At 61.5% G+C, this 25,727-nt stretch overlaps 3 protein-coding genes across 10 annotated transcripts in view; 1 reads left to right on the top strand and 2 right to left on the bottom strand.

The window, feature by feature from the left end:
* HSPB7 (heat shock protein family B (small) member 7) overlaps positions 1–1,540 on the bottom strand; it is a 3,934-nt gene extending 2,394 nt beyond the window's left edge. For 2 of the 7 annotated variants that reach the window (XM_081575095.1, XM_081575099.1), the window contains exons 1-2: positions 1,234–1,540; positions 577–722 (exon numbers count right to left, since the gene is read on the bottom strand). In XM_081575095.1, coding sequence (XP_081431221.1) covers positions 577–722; positions 1,234–1,417 — 330 coding nt within the window. In that variant the 5' untranslated portion in view covers positions 1,418–1,540. The remainder of the gene's footprint in view (positions 1–576; positions 723–1,233) is intronic. The other 5 variants (XM_081575096.1, XM_081575102.1, XM_081575097.1 and 2 more) reach the window with 4 other exon arrangements.
* The window catches only part of LOC145540540 (chloride channel protein ClC-Ka), a 21,417-nt gene extending 2,884 nt beyond the window's left edge, over positions 1–18,533 (top strand). The window contains exons 2-22 of one of the 2 annotated variants that reach the window (XM_081575093.1): positions 4,678–4,886; positions 5,685–5,761; positions 6,303–6,409; positions 7,040–7,168; positions 7,869–7,997; positions 8,826–8,965; positions 9,262–9,339; positions 9,432–9,510; positions 9,981–10,106; positions 10,545–10,629; positions 10,712–10,813; positions 11,300–11,384; positions 11,860–12,033; positions 12,485–12,554; positions 12,722–12,832; positions 13,187–13,400; positions 14,219–14,352; positions 16,598–16,686; positions 16,831–16,914; positions 17,650–17,736; positions 18,084–18,533. In XM_081575093.1, coding sequence (XP_081431219.1) covers positions 6,310–6,409; positions 7,040–7,168; positions 7,869–7,997; positions 8,826–8,965; positions 9,262–9,339; positions 9,432–9,510; positions 9,981–10,106; positions 10,545–10,629; positions 10,712–10,813; positions 11,300–11,384; positions 11,860–12,033; positions 12,485–12,554; positions 12,722–12,832; positions 13,187–13,400; positions 14,219–14,352; positions 16,598–16,686; positions 16,831–16,914; positions 17,650–17,736; positions 18,084–18,131 — 2,064 coding nt within the window. In that variant the 5' untranslated portion in view covers positions 4,678–4,886; positions 5,685–5,761; positions 6,303–6,309 and the 3' untranslated portion in view covers positions 18,132–18,533. Of the gene's footprint in view, positions 1–4,677; positions 4,887–5,684; positions 5,762–6,302; positions 6,410–7,039; positions 7,169–7,868; positions 7,998–8,825; positions 8,966–9,261; positions 9,340–9,431; positions 9,511–9,980; positions 10,107–10,544; positions 10,630–10,711; positions 10,814–11,299; positions 11,385–11,859; positions 12,034–12,484; positions 12,555–12,721; positions 12,833–13,186; positions 13,401–14,218; positions 14,353–16,597; positions 16,687–16,830; positions 16,915–17,649; positions 17,737–18,083 lie in introns of those variants that run through there. The other variant, XM_081575094.1, reaches the window with a different exon arrangement.
* Positions 14,695–25,727, bottom strand: part of FAM131C (family with sequence similarity 131 member C) — a 26,600-nt gene continuing 15,567 nt past the window's right edge. The window contains exons 4-13 of the mRNA XM_081575001.1: positions 25,436–25,539; positions 24,172–24,207; positions 23,828–23,921; positions 21,481–21,663; positions 20,961–21,071; positions 18,774–19,748; positions 17,659–17,810; positions 16,973–17,147; positions 16,636–16,759; positions 14,695–15,036 (exon numbers count right to left, since the gene is read on the bottom strand). Coding sequence (XP_081431127.1) covers positions 19,480–19,748; positions 20,961–21,071; positions 21,481–21,663; positions 23,828–23,921; positions 24,172–24,207; positions 25,436–25,539 — 797 coding nt within the window. The 3' untranslated portion in view covers positions 14,695–15,036; positions 16,636–16,759; positions 16,973–17,147; positions 17,659–17,810; positions 18,774–19,479. The remainder of the gene's footprint in view (positions 15,037–16,635; positions 16,760–16,972; positions 17,148–17,658; positions 17,811–18,773; positions 19,749–20,960; positions 21,072–21,480; positions 21,664–23,827; positions 23,922–24,171; positions 24,208–25,435; positions 25,540–25,727) is intronic.

Here is a 25,727-nt window from a genome sequence, read left to right as displayed (position 1 = left end):
CGTTCAGCCACAGCCACCCCCTCCTCCAGGGCACAGGCCTCCTGACCCTGAGGACCTGTGGGTAGAGGGAGCGTGGGGTTTGGAGGGTGTGAGGCCCTGACCTGCAGGGCTCTGCCCAGCCTTGAGCCCAGTTCAGGGGTCCCAAGATGAGACGCTAGCCAGGCCTCTGGGTCTGGGAGAAACGAGGCCTTGAGGGGCGTCAGGGGCGAGAGTTTGTCCCCCAGCTGCCCCTGGGCATGGGGCGCCCACCACCCACAGACCTAGAGGGAGGGCCGTCCTCCTCCTCCTGGCTCCGTTTCTCGCCTCGCCTCCCGGGGGCCCCCTCCTGCACCCCTCTGCCCCTCACCCTCCTCTGTGGCTCCGTTGGCTCCTGGAGAAAGCACCTGGGAGCCTGGGGCAGAGGGGGCAGTGACGGGGGTCCTGTGGCCCACCAGCCACAGGAGCAAGGCCTCCTGTTTGTCCTGGGGGCTGGGGGTGCAGTCAGGGTGCAGGGTCCCAGGATGGGACATGGGAGGGGGCCCCTGTGCAGAGGGTGCAGGCGTGAAGTCTGGGGTGGGGGCGGGGGGCCGGGCTCACCTTCTCAGCCCGCACCTCGATGTGGTTGTTGGAGGTGGTGACAATGATGTCCTCAGGTGAGAAGTCGCTCACGTCCACAGCAAACTCGTAGGCATCTCCCAGGGTCTTGATGTTGCCTGGCCCCCCGGTGCGGGCTGTGGGGAGCGCTGGGTGAGCAGAGCACAGGGCAGGCTTGTCCCCAAGGCCAGGTTTCCGGCTCCCTCTCAGGTGGAGGGTGAAGGGGCAGACCCCGAGGCCTGACCGCCCCCTCAACCATAGCTCCTAACCCACCCCACCCTCTGCACCGAGGGGGCGGGGCCTTGCCCAGCAGAGGCTGTGGGAGGAGGGGTGCACGTATATGACACTCTGCAAGGACGCGCCCCAGGCCTGCAGGGAGGTCTGCGTGCCTCCCCCGAGCCCCGCAGCTCTCCAGACTCCAGAGAGGACCTGGCCACAGGCCCCGCATGACCCTGGCATCAGAGCTGACCCCAGGCCAGCACTGTCTCCTGAAGGCCTGCCCGTCTTCCCGGCCACATCTGTCTGTCTGGCCACATCTGCCCGGGCGGCCACGCATGCCTGCAGCTGTAGCACCTGTTGCTGGAGGCGCAGCAGCGGCCACGCCATCAAGTGTCCCCACCCTGTGCAGCGCCCCCTGCCCCCATGGGCCTGAGCACTTGCCTGGAAAGGCCAGGGGCTCCGAGTGGGGCCTCATGAAGCTGCCAAAATCCTCGGAGAACATGCTCAAGGCCTTCTCCATGGGTGGGTCCTGGGCCGGGAGGGTGTGGGAGGCCGAGGAGGAAGAGGAGGAGGAGGAATGGAAGCTCCGCTCCGCTCTGAAGGTGGAGGAGGTCCTGTGGCTCATCCACGGGCAGCGGCAGGCCCCGGCCGGCGGGCTCAGCGGACAGGGCAGCGCAGGGGCAGCGGGCTCGGGGAGCTGCCGGGCCCCGGCCGCCACCGCTTTATAAGGCCCAGGCGCCCCGGGCACGGGGCCAGCCCCTTGTCTACCGGCTAAATTTAGTCCTCTCCGTGGCCCAGAGGGGCTGGGGAGCTTCTCCAGTGAGACGGCCCTGCTGACAGCACAACGCGGGCGCCGCGAGGCTGAACTCACTGCCCGGCATTCCAGGCTGATAATTCCAGCCCCAGAGCCACCCGGAGCCACCACGCGGGGGCCTGTGCTGTGCCCCCGCCACTCAGACCCAGGCCGCTTCAGGACCCTGTGCATGCCTGTCTCTGGGTCTCTGTCTTCCCCCAGCAGTGGAAGAAGTGTGCCTCCCCCATCAGACTGCGTGTGGGCTTCTTGCAGAGGGTTTTCTCTCTCCTGCCCCCTCTCCCTCGAAGTCTCAGCCCTTGGTGCAAGGGATCAGGGCAGAGGCCCAAGGCCCTGGATCTGGGGAGATCAGGAGATGCAAGGTCAGGGGTCCATGGAGGACCGTCACCTCCGGGATCCCTGTGTGAGGCAAGGGTTTCCCCAGCCAGGGCAGATAACATCTCTTGGAGAGGCCTGAGACAGCCCTGGAGGGGAGTATAGAACGTGCTGCTGGTCCCCTCCCAGCCCCCCCAAGGGACCCAGATTTCAGGCTTGTCTCCTTGCCCCCCGCCCCTCCCACCACCCCGACTCTGGAACGTTTCAAGACCAAGAGGAGAAAGCTGGGGCAGGGTGGGTTGGGTCTGGACTCAGGGGAGGAGAGCAGATAATTCAGGAATGGTCCTTAATGATATAGAAGGTTCTGTTCCCAGGAGCTGTCTGCCTGACCTCCAGCTCAGAGGAGAGGCCTGGGTAGGCAGCAGGCAAGGTTTCAGTAGGAGGTAAAGGAGGCTTGGCAAGACGGTCATTCTAGCTCTGAGTTCTGAGGGGGCCTGCTGGGCCTGGGCTCCTGCCTGGGAGCTTTCCAGCGTGACCTCATTTGATCCCTGCAAGGAGCAGTTATTCCCATTCTATAGATGGAGAAACAGAGCCTCACAGAGAGCCTGGGGCTTGCACCCGGGAAGAGGCAGAGCTGGGATCTGAAACTGGAGGTATCTGACCCAAAGCCCCAGGAAGCCAGGGCACCCTGAACATCCGTGTAAGGAGACAGCCTGGCCCAGAACACTGAGAAGCCCCCTGCCCACACACAGGTCCGCAGACCCCGGCCTGATGTCTCACAGTATCAGGGGTGAAGCCAGGGAAGGCTGTTCTGGGAGGCTGGGGCCCCTGCTCCCCCACTGCCCAGACCAGCTCTGGTTCCTCCTCCTCACGGAGGCCCTCTGACTGCTGCAGCCCACGCAGGAGGTCCTGCCCAGGTGCCCGCTGTACCAGCTGGCCTTGCCCACCCCAGCGCTGCATGTAACTCGGTCAGTCTTCCAGTGTCCCCTCCCCTCGCAGACTGGTAGTTCCCTGGGACAGGTCTTCGCCTGTCTCCCCCATTAGAACAGGGGCTCCTGAACGTAGAGACCGTTCCTCTCTTTCCTGGCCCCCGCACAGCCTCCTCCTTGGTGTGTGTGGTGGGGGTCCAGCTACGTGGGTGATGACTGGGGCTGGTGGTCCCAGAAGTGGGGTCAGGGTGGCGGCTGGAGCAAGAGGGGTCTGTCTCTCCAGTGGCGATGCCTGCCTGGCTGGGTCACACACCCCCCAAAGAGGGGCTTCCAGCAGGGCTGCCAGAAAGTCACCAGCACTGAGGTGAGACGGAGGGAGGGAGGGGGTGCGGCTGGGGGCCCAGAAGCCTGCCGCCTGCCCGCCAGGAAACAGGAGCCCGTGGCTAAATGCAGACACACAGTCATGGTGCAGAGGCCTGAGTCACTGCTCCTGGACGTCAGCTCTCATTACCCACCCCCGCCCACCATGCCTCCCCCCTCCCCCCACCCCCGGGGCGTCACCCACACAGGCACTGGATCTACTGGCTTCAGTGCCCAGGAGGGACCCTGAAAGGTCATTAAGGGCATTCCCCTGTCTTGGCGCCTGATTCTTCCTTCAGATCCTAGGGACAGAAGGGGCTTCAGAGATGATGCAATGTCTTCAATCCCAAACCTGCCAGGGTACCTCAGTCTCCTGCAGGAACTTTTAACAAACACAGACTCGTCCCACATACCCTGAGATTCTGATGGGAATCTGCTCCCGTCAATTCCCTACTCAGCCAGCCCACAGGCCAATGTTTGGAAACCACTCATGGCTCAGCAGGTAACTGCTGAACAGCTGCTCTGTGCCAGGCACTGTCAAGGTTCTGGGGGACCCATGACAGTGATGAACGAGGCAGAGATAGGGCCCTGCCCCAGGGGTCTCAGGTTCCCCTCGTTGAGAGAAGTGAAGTGTCAGTCGCTCAGTCGTGTCCGCCTCTTTGCGACCCCATGGATTATAGCCCACGAGGCTCCTCTGTCCCTGGAATTCTCCAGGCAAGAATACTGGGGTGTGGGTTGCCATTTCCTCCAGGGGATCTTCCGGACCCAGGGATGGAATCTGGGCCTCCTGCATTGCAGGTGGATTCTTTACTGTCTGAGCCCCCAGGGAAGCCTCACTGGACAGAAGAGGAAACTGAGGCTGCAAGGGGTGAAGGACCAGTTAGGGGTGAGAGAGCTGTCCTGGCATCAGGCCTGCCCTCCACCCTCACGGCCTGATGCAGAAGCAGGAGAAGCCAGGGGCTGCAATGCAGGGAGTGGCTCTGGAGGGACTCGCCGCGGGCACCGTGTCCGCCCACCGGCCTCTCCCCAGGTTCCTGATGCTCGCAGGGCTAGGGGATGAGGTGTGGCCGTGCACTGCCAGCTGGCCAGCTGTGGCTGCCTGAGACCAGAGACGTGCGGGTTTGGGGTGTCAACAGGGTGGCCGGTGATGCTGTCACTATACACAGGTTGGAGCAGCCAAGCAACAGTGGGCCCCGGTCCATGCAGAGCAGCAAGCCCCCACCCCACCCCTCACAGCACACACGCGCTCCTAGCTGGGATTGACTTGGCCTGACATTTAGGGGCAGAGGGTGGCTCCGGGTCTCAGGAGTTTAAGTCACTGAAGGGCCATCGTGATTTCCAGAAAGGGGGCGCTGTCTGGAAGAGGGCGGAAGTTGTCCCAGATCTCTGGCCCAAATCTTCTAAAAGTGATAGCAGGCACAAATCCTCTGCTCTGTGCCTAAACCCTCGTCCTGAATGGTTAACCCACAGGAGCTGCAGGACTCTGGGCAGAAGAAGAGCCACAGCGTCTGAGTCTAGGTGCAGCGTCTGCTTTGTGATCTTAGATGAGTGACTGCACCTCTCTGATGCTCCATTTATTATTTGCAAAATGGTGCTAGTACTACTGCATCTTTGCCGTGTGCCAGGCACTGTGCTCAACCCTCCTCCAAGTTAGTGAGTGCTCAGGGAAACCCAAGGAGGTGAGTGGTCCCAGCCCATTTTAAAGAAATGGACTCTCGGAGAGGCGAGGGTGCTTGCCCAGGGTCACAGAGGCCGAGGGACAAAGCCCAAAGTTCCACCCTGGTTTGCCTAGCTCCCACGCCTGGACACCTGTCCAGGATCCTGCCTTGATGACCTGCCTTGCTCAGAGCTGGGGGCAGGGGGCTGACAGGGTGGAGCAGGAACAGGGAATTGGGGCAGGGGAGGAACTTGGACTAGATCTTCACCTCCAGACCCCCCAGTCTGTGAAACTGCCTCTCCCTCCACAGCACCCCAAGGGCAGTGGCTGTGCTTGGGGCTTCTGGGTAAAGGCCACAGACTTTATCCCACCCCAACAGAGTGCAGGAGCATGTGCATCAAGCTCCTCCTCCCAGCAGCCCTGTGGGTCAGGGACAGCATCACCGTTTGGGTGGGCCCTTCCACTCTCTCTTCTGTTCCGTCAAATCCCTCCCGTGCCCAACTCTGAGAGTCTGCAGCCCTGACCTTAAGTCCCTGCAGATGACCCCTACCTGTCCTGTTGCATCACGAGCGTCCCCCCTCCCCAGGCCCTCCAACTCCAGCCTGCAGCTCAGGTGGGTGCTCCCTGCCTCTGCGTGGCTCTGGCAGGTTGGGGAGCCCCAACCTGGCCCCTCCTGGCGGCTCTGGCCTGTGCTGCTCTGCTGGCTGGGGCAGTTCCAGTCGGTTTGTCAAGGACATTCTTGACGGCCAGGGTAAACCCCGGCGGGGTGGGCCGGGGGGGGGGGGCAGGGTGTTGATTGGTGGAATGAACACCTGTCCAGGTGCACCTGAGTTGCAAGCAAAGGAGTCTCTGTCAGAGGCGCGCTGGCTGGGGCCACAGCGGAGCGGACTGACCGAGGTGAGGGGCCGCCGGGTTCAGAGGCAGGATGGACTTGGACGAAACCTGCCCGGGCCAGTGCAGGGCAGGTGTGGGAGGCTGGGGGCAGGGAGCCAGCACCTCCTTTTGACCCTCAGGAGCTGTCCCTCTGGACCTGGGGTTTTCCTGACTCGCTCCTCCGCTGCGGGGGCAGGGGCTCAGGGATGGGCACGGGGACCCCACAGTAAGACAGTGACTGCTGGCCGAGGAGGCTGCCCCGAGCAGCGGTAACAGGCAAGCTTCCTGGGAAGGGGGAGTGATGGCTCCAGAGAACCGGGGGCCCTGTCTTGATCAACCAGCTCTAGACATGGAAGGGGCCGCTCTAAACCCCCCACCCCGAATGGTAACACGCACGCGCACACCCTCGGGGTTCCCCCTCGGAACGAAGGCACATCAGAGCTGCGTCTGCTCCTGAAAATGCCTCCTTTCCTTTCTATCCGGGAAGCAGAGCCGGGAAGGGCCCAGTGGTGGGGAGGGCAAGGGCCTCAGAGCCGCCCACCAAGGGTCCTGTGCCCTCCCTCAGGGGCCTGATGGAGGAGCTGGTAGGGCTTCGGGAGGGCTCCTCGGGGAACCCTGTGACTCTCCAGGAGCTCTGGGGCCCATGTCCCCGCGTCCGCCGAGGCATCCGAGGTGAGAGCTGGGCTCCCCACCCCCGACCCCCTGTGGGAGCCCCCTCGAGACAGCACCCCGCCCAGCCCGCCTCCCCACTCACCTTGGAGCCTAGGAGTGGCCCCTCCTTCCCCGGGTCCAGCGTTTCCTGGGTGACAGGAGGGAGGGAGGGGGTCTGTCTGCCTGTCTGTGGGTCAGACGTGCTCGCTGCTGGCTCTCAGCTTTTTGGGAACACGGCCCCCAGGCCTGCTCACTGGGGGCCTTGCTGGGGGCCCCGGGGTGAGCTCTGGCATGACCCCAGGACGGCCCACAGGTCCTGGGATGACAGAACAGTCTCTCTAGATGCCCGCGTTCTCTCCGCTGTGGACCCTGCGGAGACGGGGCCCCCACCCCCTGCCCCCCCTTTTCCTCCATCAGCACCTCAGCAAGGGGCAGGGGTGCGCAGGGCAGACGGTCAGAGGCGCTCTCCTGGCGGAGCCTGGCACCCACTGTGCTACCGCTTCCGCTTGCCTCAAATCCTGCTGGTCTCTCAAGGGAGGCAGAGCCCCCTCCCAGCCTCCCGGGACTGGCCCACCCGATTCCAGCCCCACACAGCGCCTTCCCTCCCTGCCCTCCTGGTCCCTGGGCTCTGATCCGGTGCCCCCGCCCCAGGTGGCCTGGACTGGCTGAAGGGGAAGCTGTTCCGCGTCGGTGAGGACTGGTACTTCCTGACGGTCCTCGGGGTGCTCATGGCCTTGATCAGCTTCACCATGAGCTTCACCGTCGGGCGTGTGGTCCGAGGTAACCCCCCCACCGACACGCATGCCTGCTCTGGAGCCTGGCCTCTGAGCACGCTCTCGGGATGCTGGGGGTGCCGCCAGGTGCAGTGGGGGCGGGGAGGGGGCTGGGTCTGGTCGTGGCATGCTGAGCGACCCTGGGCACCTCCCCGGGCCTCAGACTCCGTGTCTGCATGGTGACGAGAGACCAAACCGTCCTTCTTTCTGAGTTCCATGCCCACCGCTTCCTACTGCCCTTGCTCCCCCTGCCCTGGTCTCAGCTCAGTAACCCTGGCTAGGGCCCTTGTCTAGACCACCAGCCATAGAACATTCCCTCCCCATGCTTCCGCAGGTCCCTCTGCAAGGGGGGCGAGGGGCAGGAGTCACTCTGGCGGCATTACAAGGACCTGCCAGGCACCAGACGGCATCTGGCTTTCTTACAATGACCCTGTGAGGGAGTTGCCATCAGAGCCCATTTGACAGATGGAAAAACAGAGGCTCAGCAATGTTGAACAGCTTGCAAAATGTCACTCAGCTAAGGAATGGCAACACTGGGATAGGGATGCAGGGTCCTGCTCTTCCTCCTCTTGGGGGTCTGCCACTCACAGGGTAGCCCTGGCCACCTCTCTGTGGGTGGCCTCTGGACCTGCACTTCCCGGCCAGCAAGTGGGTGTCTGAGGGCTGTGTGGTCTGTGGACGGCTCCCTGACTCCTGGCTGTCCCCAGCACACAAGTGGCTATACCTGGAGATTGGGGACAGCCACCTCCTCCGGTATCTCTCCTGGACCGTGTACCCCGTGGCCCTGGTCTCCTTCTCCTCAGGCTTCTCTCAGAGCATCACGCCCTTCTCGGGAGGTAAGCCCAGTTGCCATGCTGTCCCCCTGCGTGCCTTGCCCGGCAGTGCCTGCTGCCCAAAGGCTATCCCACGCGGTCCTGCTGGGAGATGGCAGGAAGCGACAACCTCGCCTCTCGGCAGAGAAGCCAGGCTCAGAAGAGTCATGGCACTTGCCCGAAGTCACACAGTGAAAAGGACAGATCCTGCCTCGGGTCGCTGCTGGCTCTGCTTCCTCTCTGAGGCCTCCTCCAGGCTGGAGCTGTGGGTCCCCAGGGAGGGGCTCATGGAGGTGCACATCTCTGCCAGGCCTCCCAGCTCTGCCTCCGGTCCAGGCCAGCAGAGCGGGGTGCAGGGGTGCGTCACGGGGGGCAAGGTCTGAGAGTCCCTCCTAGTTCCCCCCATCCTGCAATAGCATCTAGCAGGCCCAGCTGGAGGAAGGTGGATGGTTCACATCCCCTCTCTGACCCTCAGCTTCCTCATCTGCAGAAAGTGAAAACTGTTAGTCACTCAGTCATGTTTGACTCTTTGTGACCCCATGGACTGTAGCGCCATCGGGCTCCTCTGTCCATGGAATTTCCCAGGCAAGAATACTGGAGTGGGTAGCCTTTCCCTTCACCAGGGGATCTTCCCAACCCAGGGATCGAACCCGGGTTTCCTGCATTGCAGGTGGATTCTTTACTGTCTGAGCCACCAGGAAGCCCTTATCCGCAGAATGAGTTTACAAACCCTCACTGACAGGGTTTAGGAGACCTGACAAGACCCGAATGTGAAACCCTGTGCCGGGTAAAGGGATAAGGCTAATCTAGAGAGGGTCCCTCCCCTTGCCCCTGTCCATCCATCCCACCAAGGTTCTGGAATTCCGGAGCTGAAGACCATCCTGTCAGGCGTGGTCTTGGAGGACTACTTGGACATCAAGAACTTTGGGGCCAAGGTGGTGGGCCTCACCTGTACCCTGGCCAGTGGCAGCACCATCTTCCTGGGCAAAGTGGTATGGATGGACATGAGAGCACCACTCCCCCCCCCCGCCCTCCAGCCCCGGCTGCCTTTTCTCCATCACCCCACTGAGACTGGGTCACGGGCACTCAGGCCAGTGCCCGCCTGAGGCAGGAGGCAGGCCAGGTCTCCACAGTGTGACTCAGGAACCTGGGAGGTGGGGTGGAGGGAGTGGGGGGGCGCGCCATCCCTGGATGAGCTTGGGGGCCCTGGGACCGAAGGAGGGGAGGAGCAGGGCTCCAGCTCCCGTCAAGGGCCAAGCCGAGCCCTGTGCCCACAACTCCCCGGCAGGGCCCCTTCGTGCACCTGTCTGTGATGATCGCCGCCTACCTGGGCCGCGTGCGCACCAAGGCTACTGGGGAGTCCGAGGTAAGGGGCTCGTGGGGACCCCTCCGTTGGAGGAATGAGAGGGAGGGCTGGGCGGGGGCTGGCTCTCAGCCCGGGACTCTGGATCCCTCCAGAACAAGAGCAAGCGAAACGAAATGCTGGTGGCCGCGGCGGCGGTGGGCGTGGCCACGGTGTTCGCAGCGCCCTTCAGCGGTGAGGCCCCGCCCGGCCCCCCGGGCTCCCCTACAACCCCCGGGACCCCCAAGCCCCCCGGGCTCCCACCCCCGGCCCCCATGGCCCCTGGCGCAGCCCGGCCACTGCCCGGCGCAGGGACCTGCAGGGCAGATGGGGCCGGTCGCGGTCCTTCCTGCCGTCTTCCCGGGAGCGCTGACCGTCTCCAGGGTGGCGCCGAGACGCGCGGCGGTCCCCTGGACAGACTTGGGCTATAAACTCGGCCCCCCTGCGCGTCCCCGAGCGGTGAGCCCGGCTCTCACCCTCACTCCGTCTGTGAAATAGGGGCGGTCCCCCTCCCCACCGCAGGGGTCAGGATGGGGGCGCTGGTTCCCGGGCGGCTCCTGCCGCGCGGCCAGCCCTCGGCTTCAGCTCAGGTCCAGGAGCGGGTGGCCCTGCCCCGGCGGCGGGAGGCCCAGCGCGGCGGGCTCTCAGCCCCGTGTCGCCCCCAGGTGTCCTGTTCTGCATCGAGGTCGTGTCCTCTCACTTCTCGGTCTGGGATTACTGGAGGGGCTTCTTCGCGGCCACCTGCGGGGCCTTCATGTTCCGCCTGCTGGCGGTCTTCAATAGCGAGCAGGGTGAGCGCTGCCCGAACCCTGCCCCTGCCCCCGCCCCCCGCCCCCTCCCCCCGCCGCCGCCCCCCGCCCCCTCCCCCCGCCGCCGCCCCGCCCCCTCCCCCTCCCCCTGCCCCCTCCTGCCCCCGCCCCCGCCCCCCGAGCCCCTGCCCCCGCCCCCTCCCCCTGCCCCCTCCTGCCCCCCTCCCCCTGCCACCTCCCATCTCTTCCCCTCTCTCCCCGCTTCCTCCCGTCCACTTCCTTCCTCCTAGGGGCATGGAAGGAACTGACCTGTGCTGGGCGTGAAGGATGGGAGCCCTCAGGGTGGAAGCGGGTGAAGCCAGTCAGGGAGGCCGGCAGGGAGAAGGCGTTTGAGGCACACCTGCCCCGCCTCCTCTCCTGCCGGTTGATTCTGAGCCTTCGGCTGGGCTGGGCCCTGACCCCACTCCCCGTCTCCCCCAGAGACCATCACCTCCCTCTACAAGACCAGTTTCCGGGTGGATGTCCCCTTCGACCTGCCAGAGATCTTCTTTTTCGTGGCGCTGGGGTGAGTGGGGGCCCCACCTGCCTGCACAGCTGCCCTGGGTCCAAGAGGGGCTCTGGACTCACCCCCCCCCCGGCCCCTGCAGGGCCATCTGCGGCTTGGCAAGCTGTGCTTACCTCTTCTGTCAGCGAAAGTTTCTCGGCTTTGTCAAGACAAATCCGGTGCTCTCCAAACTGATGGCCACCAGGTGGGCCCTGGATGGGGGCCGGGACCCATCAGGGTGATGCCCCAGACCCTCCCTCCCTGGTCACCAGGACCCCTCTCCAGGCCTCTGCAGGGTCTGCCTCCCCACTTACTAGGCCACCAGCATCAACATTTCAGCCCTCACTCACTAATGGCCACCCCACTGCCTATGAAGCCCAGGACCTCACTGAGCCCTGTTCCCCCACCCTTGTCTGAGCCCTGGCATTGCTGTTTCAGAGTCAGCCCTCCTCCGCCAGGTCGCTCCTGCTCCGGTCCCTCTTGCCTGGTGGACAGCAGCCTCTGTCTCACACTCTCCTGTAGTCCCGCCCCCGGTCACCCAGTGGTGTGGGGCCGCCCCCCTGGATCAGTGCTCAGCTCCTGCCCCCCCATTCCTGCCTCAGTGTTGCCCCCAGACTGGCAGGGCTGCCCCATGGGGTGGGGTGAGGGGAGTCGATGGCTGGCCTGGCGCTGACCCCCACCTCCTCCACAGCAAGCCTCTGTATTCAGCGCTAGCAGCTTTGGTCCTCGCTTCCATCACCTATCCCCCTGGCGCGGGCCGCTTCATGGCTTCTCGGGTAAGGGCCTGAGCTGGGGGGGCCAGAGGGGCATGCCCGTCATTGTCCGCTTTGTGTCCATCATCTCCCTGAGTCCCCTCAACACCTAGAAGAGGATGGCTGTGTGGCACTTTTCATATGAGGCCACGGCAGTTCCCTAGTGGCTCAGATGGCAAAGAATCCACTTGCGGTGTGGGAGACATGGGTTCGAACCCTGGGTTGGGAAGATCCCCTGGAGGAGGGTGTGGCAACCCACGCCAGTATTCGTGCCTGGAGAATCCCATGGACAGAGGAGCCTGGCGGGCTGCAGTCCATGGGGTTGCAAGGAGTCGGACACGACTGAGCGACGGAGCACACAGCAGCCCCTGTAGGGACAGAGCCGTTCCCAAGGAGTCCCCCCAGCAGGAAGTGACAGCGGAGGGTCTGAGGCAGGGAGGGGGTGGGGGGCACTGCTGCCCGGCCCTCGGGCAGAACTCTGGCCCCCTTCCCCCTCCAGCTGTCCATGAAGGAGTATCTGGACTCCCTGCTCGACAGTAACTCATGGGCGCTGCTGACCCGGAACATGTCCCTGCCCTGGCCCGTGGAGCCCGACCCCCAGAACCTGTGGTTCGAATGGTACCATCCACAGTTCACCATCTTTGGGACCCTCGCTTTCTTCCTCGTTATGAAGGTGGGCCCCCAGGGGTGTGCACAGAGACCTGAGTGGGCTGGGGTGCCTCCCCACAGCATGCATGTAGCACGGGGCCTGCACCTTCACCCAGACCCCCTGCCCTGACCTCTGCCCGCTGTGTGGTCCCCAGCAAGTTGCTTCAACTCTCTGAACCTTGCTTTCCTCATCTTTAAAATGCGGTAGTCACTGGGCCTACATCATAGAAGGTTGGGCGGGAAGAAAGGAGAGGCTCTGGTGCAGTGCCAGGCACACAGAAGGTGCACTGCCAGGGTGGAGGCCCTTCCCCTGCTCACACTTTCGTCACACCGGACGCTGGTGACAGGTGCGCGCCTGGGCCTCCTCCTTCCCCAGGGAAACTGCCCCCGCCCCAGGTAGGTCCCTCCTCTGCCTGCTCTTGTCCAGCCGCCTCTAACCCTGCCCCCACTGCCCCTCACCCCGTTCCCACTCGCAGTTCTGGATGCTAATTCTGGCCACCACAATCCCCATGCCTGCCGGATACTTCATGCCCATATTTATCTTTGGTGAGTCTGGCTGTTGAGGGTCTGAGAGGCTCAGGGTACTGGGACAGGGCCATGGCCACGCGTCCACCTGCCTCCCTAGTATGGTGCTGAGGCTGGTCCCCAGGGAGGGCAGGCTTTGGGAAGCAGGTCAGCCTGGCTCCCCATCCTCACTCTAAGTCTGTGGCCAGGAGCTGCCATTGGGCGCCTCATAGGAGAGGCCCTTTCTGTGGCCTTCCCAGAGGGCATCGTGGCAGGAGGGGTCACCAATCCCATCATGCCTGGGGGGTACGCGCTGGCAGGTGAGTGGACCTGGTTCTTACTGGGTGGGCATACATCATGGGTCTGGGCTGGACCTGGAGAATCAGCCAGTAGTTCTGAAGCACATGCAGAGGTCACTAGCCTCCCATGAGCCCCAGCCCTCCCTGGACCCCTCCTCTAAGCCCCCACTACTCTTTCTAGCTTCTCTCTGGGCCCTGATCCCCCCCTCTCCCTTACTGATCTCTCCCTCACCAAGCCCAGGCCCGAGGCATTTCCAATAGTAGCCAGTGTGTAGCCTCTGGACAATTTCCACCCAAGCCCATGGCCATCCTCACAGCAGCCTTGTCCTCTGCACGAAGCTGTCTCCTAGCCTGAGCCCCCCACCCGGCCTGCAGGGGCTGCTGCTTTCTCAGGGGCCGTGACCCACAGCATCTCCACCGCGCTGCTGGCCTTCGAGATGACCGGTCAGATCGTGCACGCGCTGCCTGTGCTGATGGCGGTGCTGGCGGCCAACGCCATCGCCCAGAGCTGCCAGCCCTCCTTCTACGACGGCACCATCATTGTCAAGAAGCTGCCTTACCTTCCGTGGATCCGGTGCCGAAAAATCAGGTGAGCGGTGCATGCTCAGCTTGGTGGACCGAGGCGACGGGGTCCGGGTGGGCTGACCGGGGACTAGGGTGAGCGTGGGAGGGGCTGACACAGGCTGCTCTCTAGTCCGCGTGCGCTCCAGCTCCTGTGTGGCCTCGCGTGAGTCCCTGGCCTCCCGAGCCTCAGTGTCTTACTGGTCATCAGTCTGTCTTCACAACAGGAGGACAGATATTGGGGCTCAGAGAGGTGCCATGTCTTGATCCAGGTCACCCAGCGAGTCAGCACCAGCTCAGGGAGGTCCTCACTGGGCCCTTGGGAGCTGGAGGTGGGGCTGGAATACTAGATGGAAACAGGCATTGAGGTCCTCACTCGACCACACAGGGTCGAGCAGCCTCTGTCCCCAGAGAAGCAGAACTAAGAGCCTCTGAGACCCCTGGGTCCAAGGCCCAACTCAAAGATGAGCAAGCTGCCGCCTTCTCCAGACTGTTTCCCCATCTGTTAAATGGAAGTGGCTACTGCAGTCATTTTCGAACTTTAAAGTTGTTTTGCCCCCTTTATGCCATAAAGCTTTTCTTCAAATGAAATTCTCCAGGGACGGCTTCTGAAGAAAACAGATGAAACTGGAGCTGCTCTTGGGGAGATAGAGGTCGGGGGGCTGGGAACTCAGAGCCAGGCCGTAGGCAAGTCGTCCCCAGGCTTCTCCCCAACCTGGGGTGTGAGGAGCTGTTCCTCCGAGGAATCCCTTAGTCCCTGCCTGCACTGGAGAACCAGCGAAACTCCCCCGGGCCCCCCGCCTTGTCCTGCTCCAGGACCCGACGGGAGCACTCCTCTGCCCGCAGCTCTCACCGGGCGACTGTAGAGCACTTCATGAACCGCACCATCACCACGCTGGCCAAGGACACACCACAGGAGGAGGTGGTCAAGGTCGTGACCTCCACAGACGTGGCCGAGTATCCCCTGGTGGCGAGCACAGGTGCCCAACAGGAAGCGGGGTGTGAATGGGGAGGGGGGCTTCCGGCTACTCCCTCTTGCATCTAGGAGAGTCAGGCCCTGCAAAGGGTGAGCAGGGCATTGGAGCTGTCAGGCACCTGAATCCAGACCCAGGCTCTGCAACTGTGTGACCTTGGGCAAGTCACTTCGCCTCTCTGAGCCTCAGTTTCCTCATTGGTAACATGGAGATAATGACCACCTTACCTTGGGGTGCTTGACATGTTTATTTATTGATATTTTTTTGACGTTGCAGTTCTTTTCTTTTAAAGGTTCTTTTTTTTCTTTTTTTCACGTAAACTCTTTATCAAACTTATTTCAACATTGCTTTTGGGTTTTTCAAAATTATCTATTTATTTTTAGCAAGGGCTCTAGGGCTCAAGGGCTTCAGTAGTTGCAGCACACGGGCTCAGTAGTTACGGTTCCCAGTCTCCGGCACTCAGGCTCAGTAGCTGTGGCTCCGGGTCTCCAGCACTCAGGCTCAGTAGCCGTGGCTCCGGGTCTCCAGCACTCAGGCTCAGTAGCCGTGGCTCCGGGTCTCCAGCACTCAGGCTCAGTAGCCGTGGCTCCGGGTCTCTGGCACTCAGACTCAGTCAGTGATTTTTGCTCTCAGGTTAGTGGCACTGCGGCAGGTGGGATCTTCCCGGGCCAGAGATGGAACCCATGTCTCCTGCATTGGCAGGTGGATTCTTACACACTGCACCCCCAGGGAAGTCCCAATGTTGCTTCTGTTTTTCGGGGTTTTGTTTGTTTTGCCCATGAGGCATGTGTAACCTTAGCTCCCTGACCAGGGATTGGACCCACACCCTCTGCATTGGAAGGCAAAATCTTAACCACTGGACCCCCAGGGAAGCCCTGACATGTTAGAATGAGAGATGAGAGGGGGCTGGTAAGGCACACTGTGAATCCTAGAAATCTGGCCTGATGTGCTTGGGGTAGAATGATGGGAACACATCTTCCTCCCAGGAGGCTCCTCCCTCAGCCTCCCCGTCCAGCGTTCCCCAGCTGAACTACCTCCCTCAGTCCTGGCACCATCAGAAAGACATCTTTTCACAGATGGATGGGGGCCCTTGTTGAAAGACACGTCAGCTGAATCTTCAGGGAGGGCCTAGCTGGAACATCATTTCCCTCTCGGACAAGTACAGTATGAGTGGGAAAGATATGCAGGGGGTTAGGGAGGGGACAGCCATGTCCACTCAGGGCCTCTGTCAGCCCATGTGTCCCCTTTGTATAAATGAAAATAGGTGCATACTTGGCAAGCATAGCATGGCTGGATTTTGGTCCCTACTTGTCCTTTGAACTGGTTTCTTGGGCATTGAGCAACCTGCACGACAGTATGGGTCATGCACATTCCTAACCCAAGCAGCATAAAGCTATTTTTGAGCAGCAGAACTGTAGATAAACCCCTTAAGCGCTATGAACTGCAGTTGCCTCAGCTGGAAAGTAGGGAGGACAGAGCTGTCAGAGGTTCTCATCCCAAATGCCAGGCCCTTCTTCCCACTCAAAGTGGGATACCTATAGCATTATCCCGTAGAACATGCCAGATATCCCATTAGAAAATATCTGCACATGGATGTCCCCTCAAGAAGCTTCACTCCCTTGAAAAAAGACAGAAGTCGTGTCCAAGACCAACTCCAGATCTACCCTTAGTGCCACAGAAAGCAAAGCACTCCTAACTAGCCCGGGCCCAGGCTGTGTGGCCCAACTGCTCATCCAAGAAATAGCTTTTTTTGTTTTTAAAGGGGGAACATGTGTATGTCCAAGTGTGAAGTTTTTCCTTTACTGGAAAAGGAGCAGAACTGTCAGGCTGTCCTTCCAAACAGAATACTTGCAAACTCCAGCAATGCCCTGAAGGCTGTGACCCCTCCCCACAGGAATGAGGCGGCCCCAGGGCACAGCTGTCTTCACGGAGGTGTCCCAGACCTGCTCCTGCTTGAGGCCCCGCCACATGGGGCATTTCAGGGTGGGCAAGTGACCTCCTGGCCCCCTGGCAGCCTTGCCCAGCTGCCCTCAGAAGCTGAGTGACCTTGGGCGAGACAGATGGCTGTGCCTGAGCCTCAGTTTCCTCTTCTGTAAAATCAGCGGTAATAGTTCCTGACCCATAGATTGCTTCAGGTTCCGGAGAGTCATGGGAACACCCAGCACAGCTCTTGGCACATCATAGAAGCCCAGGAAACAGAAGTTCCTTTTTCATAATGTGGCTCCTTCTGTCTCCCTCTCTGCCTGTCCAGAGTCCCAGACCCTGGTGGGCACCGTGCGGAGGGCACACCTGGTGCAGGCCCTCCAAGCTGAGCCGCCCTTCTGGGCTCCAGGACACCAGGTCAGTGCTCTCGTGGGGTGTCAGGAGGGGATGGGGAGTCAGGAGGGCTCTCGCAGAGTGGCCAGCTGATCACCTGTGGTTTGAGAGGGGCAGCCTGGGACAGGGGGCTAGCCCTGGCCCCCATAACCCCTCCCCCATCCCCAGCGGTGCCTCCAGGACATCTTGGCTGGAGGGTGCCCCGTGGAGCCAGTGACCCTGAAGCTGTCCCCGGAGACCTCCCTGCACCAGGTAATAGGCGAACTTCGGGCTGTGGGCAGACATGGGTCCTGGGATAGAGGGGAGGAACCTGAGAGGGAAACTCGGCGTCGTTCCTCAACACACAGTGTGGCTCTCTGTTCTCCTGCATCGCCTTCCTCGTCTGTGGAAAGGGCATGCAGTCCCCGCCTCTCTGCCCCTCGGTCCCAGGGTTGTTGGGACGTACAGAGACTCGGGGAGAGGGAGAGCTTAGGAAGCTGAAGACTCTGAATGGACAGAAATAGTGGTTAAAAGTTTGTCTTTCATCAAGGCACACATGGGTTTCAATTCCAGGTCTAACACATTCTGCCTGTGTGATCTTTGGCAAATTCCTTAATCACTCTGAATGCTGATCCCTCCCCGCTGCAAGCACAGAGTCTGGCACATGGGGTCATGGAGGGACAGAAGCGGGTTGGGGACCTAAAGGGGGCCCCAACTCCTGTGTCCACGGGTGATGCTGGGTGATCCTGAGTGGCGAGTCCCACTGGTCCCTTGTGTGGACTCTGGGGACCCCTGGTGGTCATAGTAGACAATGCGGGCCCATCCCAACTGCCCAGCCCTCCTAGGCTCAGAAACAGCGGGGCGGGGCAGGGGGAGCAGGGCCAGCACCCCGGGACAGAGCCTGGCCAGGGCCTTCATCTCTGCTCAGGGCTCACAGGCTCGGAAGAGTGAAGCCAGACGGGTGCGTGGGAGCCTGTCCTCCAGCATTTCCCAACCGCCCTCCTCCAGGCACACAACCTCTTCGAGCTGTTGAATCTTCAGTCCCTCTTCGTGACGTCTCAGGGCAGAGCCGTGGGCTTCGTGTCTTGGGTGGAGGTACCGTGGCCCCGAGGATGAAACAAAGGGGAGAAGCCAGGCTTGAGCATCGGGGGCGGGGGGGTGTCAATAACCTGCCATCACATTGGAAGGGGCCTCATGGGACACTGATGAGCCTCACTTTTGGCCCAGAGGAGCCAGCCACTTGGTCCAGCTACCCCTACCTTATCTTGTGGCCACTGGCCAGCCCTGCCATTACCTCTGGGCCTCAGTGATCCCATCTATGCAGTAGAGAGGCACTGGCTCTCAAACTCACTCCAAAATCAGCCCTTAGGGGAGGCAGACTATACTGCAGCCTCCATCTTCAATCTCCTCTACACTCTCCCCTTCTCCGGTCTCTGTTCTAGTTGGAGAAAGCAATTTCCAACCTGACAAACACTCCGGCCCCAAAGTGAGCCAGCCTGCCAAGATGACACAGAGCCGCCCAGCTACCACCGTGAAGGAAACAGGGCAGAGACCCTGCCTGTCTCCCTACGACAACACACCGCTCCCCTGCAGCCCAGCTCAACTCCATGGCGAAGCAGCCAGCTGACCTAGCCCTGAGGAGGACCCCATAGTCGCCATGTCCCATCCTCGGTGGGCCAAGTGCCACATGTCCTGAAGGACAAATCCCATCCTGAGAAGCTCAGAATGTAAGACAGCAGAAAACCGTCATGTGGTGGGTACTGCAAGCAAGCATCAGATTCACAGATGAAGAGCCTGGTGTCTTCTGTCAGCAAGGACAGGCACAGGTGCCCTCTAGGGGCTGTGTGACTCCCAACCAGAGGCTTCCAAGGCAAATAAAGCCGGTTCCCAGATCTGCTGTCTGCCCTCATCTCAGCATCCAGTTGTCTTGCCACCTTAGCGCCTCACCTGTGCCAACCCTGAGTGAGCTCTCGGGGGCCCCCAGGTGGTCGTGTGGGCATTGCAGGCCTGGGCCCTGGTCCCCCACTCCTTGCGCCCCCCTTCCTGGCAGGGAGCTATGGGGGATAGCGGGTTCCTACCAGGTCTTATGATGCCTGTCCTCATCTGTACGCATGACCCCGTGACCCAGTTACCTCCACTCCAGCCTCAGCCCCCTCCTTGGCTGAGCCGGGGCTGACAAAGCGGGGTCCCCAGGTGTGGCTCCTCGGAGAGTCCGCAGAGCCTTAAGCCTGCTCCATGGGGACCCTCCTGGCCACCAGCAGCAGGGTGACCGGTGGTCTGTGTGTTGAGGGCTCCCTCTCCCGTGAGCTGAGAGCCCAAGGACATGCTGTCCCCTGCAGAGACCAGCCCAAGGTCATCCGGGGGGAATCCACCACTTTAATGTCTGCCGAGAAGCTTCCTGGAGGTGGAGGAGGGTGTGAGGAGGGGAAGCAGGGCCCCGTGAAGAGCAAGAGCGCAGAGGAGCGGGGGGGTCAGCGCCCCAAGGAGCCGCCGCCTCTGATGGGGCCGCAAGGCGGAAGGCAGAGCCCAGGGCTGAGCGGGGGGGGGGGGGGGGGGGTTCCCCACGCCCTTCCGTGACTGTCGGTTCCTCTGGGCGGTCTGCCGGGTGTCTGCCGAGAGTCCTCAAGCCTGCCGTGGCAGACTCCCTGCTGGGGGTTGGCTCCCTCCTAAGCCAGGTAGAGAGGGGGAAGGGGATCACGGCTCCCACCGCGGGGGGGGGCCCAGGAGGCACGGAGTGTCCACAGGAGTGCCGCCCCCACCCCGCGCCTGCCCCAGAGCCCATGGTCCTGATGGCTCTGGGCTGCCCGCCGGGTCACAGCGGGAGCAGCCCAGCCTGCCTCAGTTGTAGAACACCTCGTCCTCCTCCTCGGAGGGCGGGCCGTTGTCCTCGGAGCGTAGGGGGCCCTGCAGGCAGGCCCCCCCCTCGGGCCCAAGGGCCCCCCGGGGCCGCGGCCGGAGCTGCTGTGCAGGGCTGGGGGGCTGCAGGCTGGAGGCTGTGGGGTGGGGCTGGTCAGGGGAGGGCCAGCCATCGGGGGAGAAGGCCAGAAGACTGTCGTCCTGCGAGCGGACACTCAGAAGACTGTCCTGAAGGTAGACTCTCTCCAGGTCTGCAAAAGCAACGGGGCGTGGGGGGGTGAGGATGGAGCTGGGAAGACCCTGCCCCTTGCCCTCTCTGGGGGTAGGAGGTGGGGGCTAGTGGCAGAGGACCTGCCTCCAAATCCTGCTTTATCAGCGCCAAGCTGGGTGGCCTTGGTCATGTCACTGAACCTCGCTATGCCCGTTTCTCCCTGGGGGTGACGGTGTGGTGGTGGCAGTGAGCAGAATGGTTAATAGCAGACTCTGCAGCCAGCCTGCTGGCCTCAAATCCATCTGTGCTCTGAGAACTGGGCCGACCAGTGCTCTCCTCTCCCCAGGCCTCCGCCCCTCCCCTCCATCACGGCAGGAGGAGGAGCACACAGTGGGTCTGCAAGCTCCACCCAGGCCCCAGGCCCCCTGAAGCCCTCAGGGGTAACCTGGGTATCTACAAAGGTGACTGACTGTGCCTGAGATTAAGGTTCAGATCCTGACGCCTCCAGCGTGTGTCATCTGAGGCTTCTCTGGTGGCCCGGCTGGTAAAGAACCGCCTGCAGTGTGGGAAACCTGGGTTCGATCCCTGGGTTGGGAAGATCCCCTGGAGAAGGGAAAGGTTCTACCCACTCCAGTATTCTTGCCTAGAGAATCCCATGGACAGAGGAGCCTGGAGGGCTACAGTCCACGGGGTCGCCAAAGAGTTGGACCCGACTCAGCGACTGAGCACGCAGCACAGTGTGAGGCCAGTCTCCTTCCGGCCGCTCTGCGCAGCGTGCGGGACCTTAGCTCCCCGACCACGGATCGAACCCGTGTCCCCTGTAGTGAAAACGCAGAGATTTAACCACCAGGGAAGTGTCCGAGGCAAGGCTCCTGATGCCTCAGTTTCCCTTATTTGTAAAATGGAGATAACAACTGCTCTACTTCTCAGTGTCATAGGTTGAGCTGCAATAACGCCTGCAAAGCGCTTAGCATGGTGAGCGCCTGATTCATGTCATGTGTCACCTCTTTACTGTCATCTCTCCGTCCCTCAGGTAACCTATCGCCTATCTACCCATCTATCCGTCTTCCTCTCCTTTGCGTTCATGGCGCTCCCCAGGCAATGGGCAGGGCAAGGATCACCAGCCCCATTTTTCAGACAGAGAAAAACTAAGGCTGAGGGTTGGAGGGGCTTCTCTGAGGGCACGGCACACGCAGCAGAGCAGGCCTGCTCCCCGGCTCCGCGGCCCCCATGCCCGCCCCGCCGGCCATACCCTGGAGCTGGAGGACGTCCGCGGGGCTGCTCTCTGGGCGCAGCTCCCCACTGTCCAGCGAGGACCAGGCGCTCAGTGTGGCCTCCGTGATGGCAAACTGCTCGGCAACCCCTGTGGGGGATGGGCCTGGCTCAGCGGGGGCACAGAGGATCCGGGTGGGCGGGCACCACATGCTGATTCTAGAGACTGCCCATCCGTGGCCCTTGGGGTCGGAGTTCCCATCAACGCCCCCCCACACTCAGCACTGTATTTCCCTGCCCAGACCAGTGGTAAAGAACCTGCCTGCCAATGCAGGAGACATAAGAGACTCAGGTTCAAACCTTGGGTCGGAAAGATCCCCTGGAGTAAGAAATGGCGATCCAATCCTGTATTCTTGCCTGGAAAATCCCGTGGATAGAGGAGCCTGGTGGGCTACGGCTGAAGCAACTGGGCACGCCCCGACAATCCGCAGGTGGGGACCCCGGGTCCTCTAAGGACCAGACCCCAGCCAGTCCGTCCCCGAGCCCCCGCCCCCGCTCACCTGCGGCAAAGCGGGCCTCACGCAGCTCATCCGGGAGGCGGTGGTAATGCTCCTCGTCGGCCGGGGGCAGCTCCCAGCCCGCCCGCTGGGCGCTCCAGCCCTTCCACTCGATGAGGTGGGCCACACGGCCGCGGGCCATGGCCGTGGGCTTTGTGATGTGGTCCTTGATGCTCTGCACCACCCCTGTGGGGATTGAGGGCGGCTGAGCCAGGGCTCAGACCCGAGGCTCAGCTCGGTGGCCAGGGCCCCACCCCCAAGAGCCCAGCCCTCCCAGAACCTCCAGCCTGTCCAGTGGCCTGTACCCCGCCGTCCATCCACAGCCCGGGTCCTCAGAGCCCCACCCCGCAGTGCCTGTACCCACCCAGTTCCTCACACCCGGCCAATGCGCCGTCCACGCCCCGCCTGCCCACTCCCTCCCACACCTGAGGTCCCCTTGCACAGATGTTCCCCACCCACCTGCGGGCCCCACACCCTCCCAGCATCCTGCTCCCGGTCAGTGTTCCTGCCCACCTGGCCCTTCTTCTCCAGACCTGCCACACCCCTCGCTCCCTTTCTGACCAAGTTCACACCCGTTTGCTCAAGGAGATTCACTCATGGACCCTTCAAGATCCACCCGGCTGTCCCTTTATCCACCAGTTAACAAGCTTGGGGACAGTATCTTCTGTGCCTAGCACACTGCTTGCTCTGCTGAGGGTGAGACCTGTAGCAGGCAGGGAAGGCTTCCTGGAAGAGGTGGGCTGGAGGCAGGCTTTGAAGGCAGTTTGGGTTGGATAAAAAGAGGCAAGACCGGAGGCTATTTCAGAGATGAGAAGAGGATGAAAGCATAGAAGAGTCTGGCGTGGTTCCAGGACTACCGGGGGCAAGCCACAGGGCAACACTGGGAACAGGGTGGCGGAAGAGTCTGGGAAGCCTAACAAGGTCCAGACTGGGGACGGACCACCCCTCTCCTTACGGCAACGGCACGGTGACGAGCAGGAAATCGGCACAGGGCAGACCTGCCGTTTGGGAAGAACGTCCTCACTGGAGGGCCGGGGCCAAGGGGGGCTGTTAGGGGCCACCGAAGGGGGTCAGCGAGGGACGGGACAGGTGGCGAGAGGGGGAGCAGGGCCTGGGGGGCTCTTGGGAGCAGACCAGCTGGATGAGCAGGCTAATCGACCAAAGGCTGCTAAGGACAACCCCCAGTATCTCCTCGAACCCAGGCTGAGAACACACATCTGGGGATCACTGGTCCCAGAAAGCAGGACATGAGGAAAAGCAATATTTAAGAAAGAAAGGCGACTTCCCTGGTGGTCCAGTGGCTAAGACTCCACGTTCCCAATGCAGGGGGCCCAGGTTCGATCCCCGATCAGGGAACTAGATCCCACATGCAACAGCTGAGCTTCCTCACGCCACAGCTAAGAACTAGCACAGCCAAACAGATAGACAGATACATAATTAAAAATAATAATTCAAAAAAAGCTAATGTTGACTTGCTTTAGGAAGAAAAACATGGAAGGAAGGAAGAAAGGAATCCATGAAGGAAGCTGAGACATAAAACTCTGGGAACATGGGAAAGATGAAGGTCGGAAAGAAGGTGGAGGCCCCCAGGTTGGAGAGCGCTGGCAACCGGAGGAGGTTTCTGGAGGGGGTGGTTCAGTGGCCCCCGAGGGGCAGGTGAGGTGGAGGGAGGGGATTTGGGGTGAAGGAAATGGGGGGCAGCTTCTGGGGGGCTGCGAGGGACTGAGGACATAGCAGGCTGTGAGCAGAGCCCCGAAGGCCGCGCTGGGGCAACCACCCCCTGCCGCTGCGGGCGCCGCGGGCACACCTGTGCTCACACCTCTGCGCACACCCGCGCCCTTGGGAGCCTTGCCCTCGGCTGGTAGGAACCACCTCACCCGAGATGCCCGGAGGCTGGGAGTCCTCCCGAGTGGCAGCCGGCACTGACGGATGGAGGAGCCCCGTGAAATCAGCCACGGCCGCAGAGCGCCTGGAGAGGAGACCCGCAACCAGCCCTCTGCCGAGCCCCGCCCCTGCCCTGTCCTGCTCCCCTCGGTACCCCAGCACAATTCCCCTCTCGGCTCTGCTTCTAGGGAACCCGTCACAAGTTGGCTGATTTCATCTGCTGCAGAGAGGCAGGGAGACCACCGGGGAGACACCCAGGAAATCGGGGCCAGCCCCTCAGAGCTTCAGGAGGGGGTAGGAACCCCGAAGTCCTGCAGAATCCCGCACAAGCCTGGCATTTAGAAAACCCTTGAGTGCAACAGGGCTGCAGTCCTTCCAGCTGCAATTCCGCTTTGACCTTCCCACCACCAGTGGCTAGCGGACGCTGTGTGGATTCCCAGGGCAGGAGGGGGCAGCCGGAGCTCACCCACGAGGGACGAGGTGGCCAGAGCTGCCACATTGTAGTTGCTGGAGCAGGACCTGGAGTCGGACAGGTAGTTGTTGGTGGTCTGGAAGCACCTCTGTAGGAAGGGGAGGGGGGTGAGCAGGGTGGGCAGACCTGCAAGATGACTCCCTCACCCCTCCCACCCCGTTACCCACCCTCCCCAGGTCCTGGGCGGTCCTGCCAACCCCCACAGGACCCCCCCCAGCCCTGTGTCCATCAGACCCTGCCCAGGGCTGGCAGCGCTGTGTGCCCAAGCTGGCCCCAGAAGCGAGGGCGACGGCGTCAGCTGGGGCTGGCTAGCCTTGGGGAGGGGTGAGTGCACTGACCTGCCAAGGATCCCAACAGAAATCCATCTGTTTGTCCTGAAACAAGAGGAGAAAGAGAAACAGGCAGGGTCTGGCATGCTGTGCCGCAGATGGCACGGATCCTGCAGCCCCGGGGGCGGTGCTCCCTGACTGAGTCAGGGTCTGCCTGCTCCTGGGGCATGCCCTCTTGTCCTCTGGCATGCAGAGAGAAGCGAGTGGGTGCGGGTGACCGTGACTCTGCCTGGAGAGGCAGCGGGTGTAGGGGACCGAGCAGGCCTGGGCTCAGACTTCGACTCTGCTGTTTCTCCTGGACATCCTTGGACTAGCAACCTAACATCTCAGAGCCTTAGTCTGCACCTCTGCAAGACGGGACAGTGCCATGCATCTCACAGGGTGTGGGGAAGCATCAACAGCATAAGGTAGGCAAAGTGCCGGGCATGACACTTAGCACGCGGCGTGTGAGCTCTCTCTATATATATACACACACACACACACGCACATACCAATTCTTTACTACTGAGCTTCCCAGGTGACTCAGTGGTAAAGAATCTGCCTGCCAATGCAGGAGATGTGGGTTCAATCCCTGGGTCAGGAAGGTTCCCTGGAGGAGGAAATGGCAACCCACTCCAGTATTCTTGCCTGGGAAATCCTGTGGACGGAGGAGCCTGGCAGGCTACAGTCCATGGTGTCGAAAACAGTCGGACACGACTTACAGATTAAACAACAACAACATAATTACGTGCTGAGTTGCTTCAGTCGTTCCCAACTCTTTGCGACCCTATGGACTGTAGCCCACCAGGCTCCTTTGTCCATGGGACTCTCCAGACAAGAGTACTGCAGTGGGTCGCCATGCCTTTCTCCAGGGGATCTTCCAGACCCGGGGATCAAACCCACATCTCATATGTCTACTTGTATTGGCAAGCAGGTTCTTTACCACTAGCACCACTTGGGAATTGTGTGTATGTGTGTGTGTATATATATGTATATATACTTGTGTATGATATACATATCATATATATATATTTGTGATATATATATATCAGCTTGTCAGTTCAGACCACAGCTTCTGGGGCAAAGGTGAAAATTATGGGACTCTTTTCTAGATAGAGCAGGTTCAGTGCCGGGATGCCCCATTCCACTCAGAGCTCCATCCAGCTGAATGCAACCCTGAGCTGCCTGACCCTGCAGGAAGGAGCCAGGCCCGGCAGGGAGAGAAGGAGGCTGAAGCGGTTTCTGCTTCCAGAGCACAGCCCAGGAGCCAGGGGGATGAAGCGTGACCAGTTACCTTGCCAGTGACATGGTCCAGAGCCACGATGGGGGGCAAGTCTGGGTTCAGGGGGTCTGTGCCCTGGGGCAGGGGGCAGTCCTTGTGGGCACTTGTGAGCAAATCTGGAAAAAAGGAAGACACGAGGAACTTAGACAAGCCCAGAGCTCTGTTGATTACGTAGCCCATTCAAGCCAGTTCTGAGAGATGGTGTTACTGTATTATTACATCATTTCATCGAAAACAGACTCAGGGACTTCCCTGGTGGTCCAGTGGTTAAGAATCTGCCTTGCAATGCAGGGGATGTGGATTC

Source organism: Giraffa tippelskirchi, chromosome 3, assembly GCF_054371585.1.
Source record: "Giraffa tippelskirchi isolate mGirTip1 chromosome 3, T2T-mGirTip1v1.2.pri, whole genome shotgun sequence".
Lineage (NCBI taxonomy): Eukaryota > Metazoa > Chordata > Mammalia > Artiodactyla > Giraffidae > Giraffa > Giraffa tippelskirchi.
The sequence above is the reverse complement of the archived record's forward strand: the minus strand, read 5'-3'. Positions and strand labels throughout refer to the sequence as shown.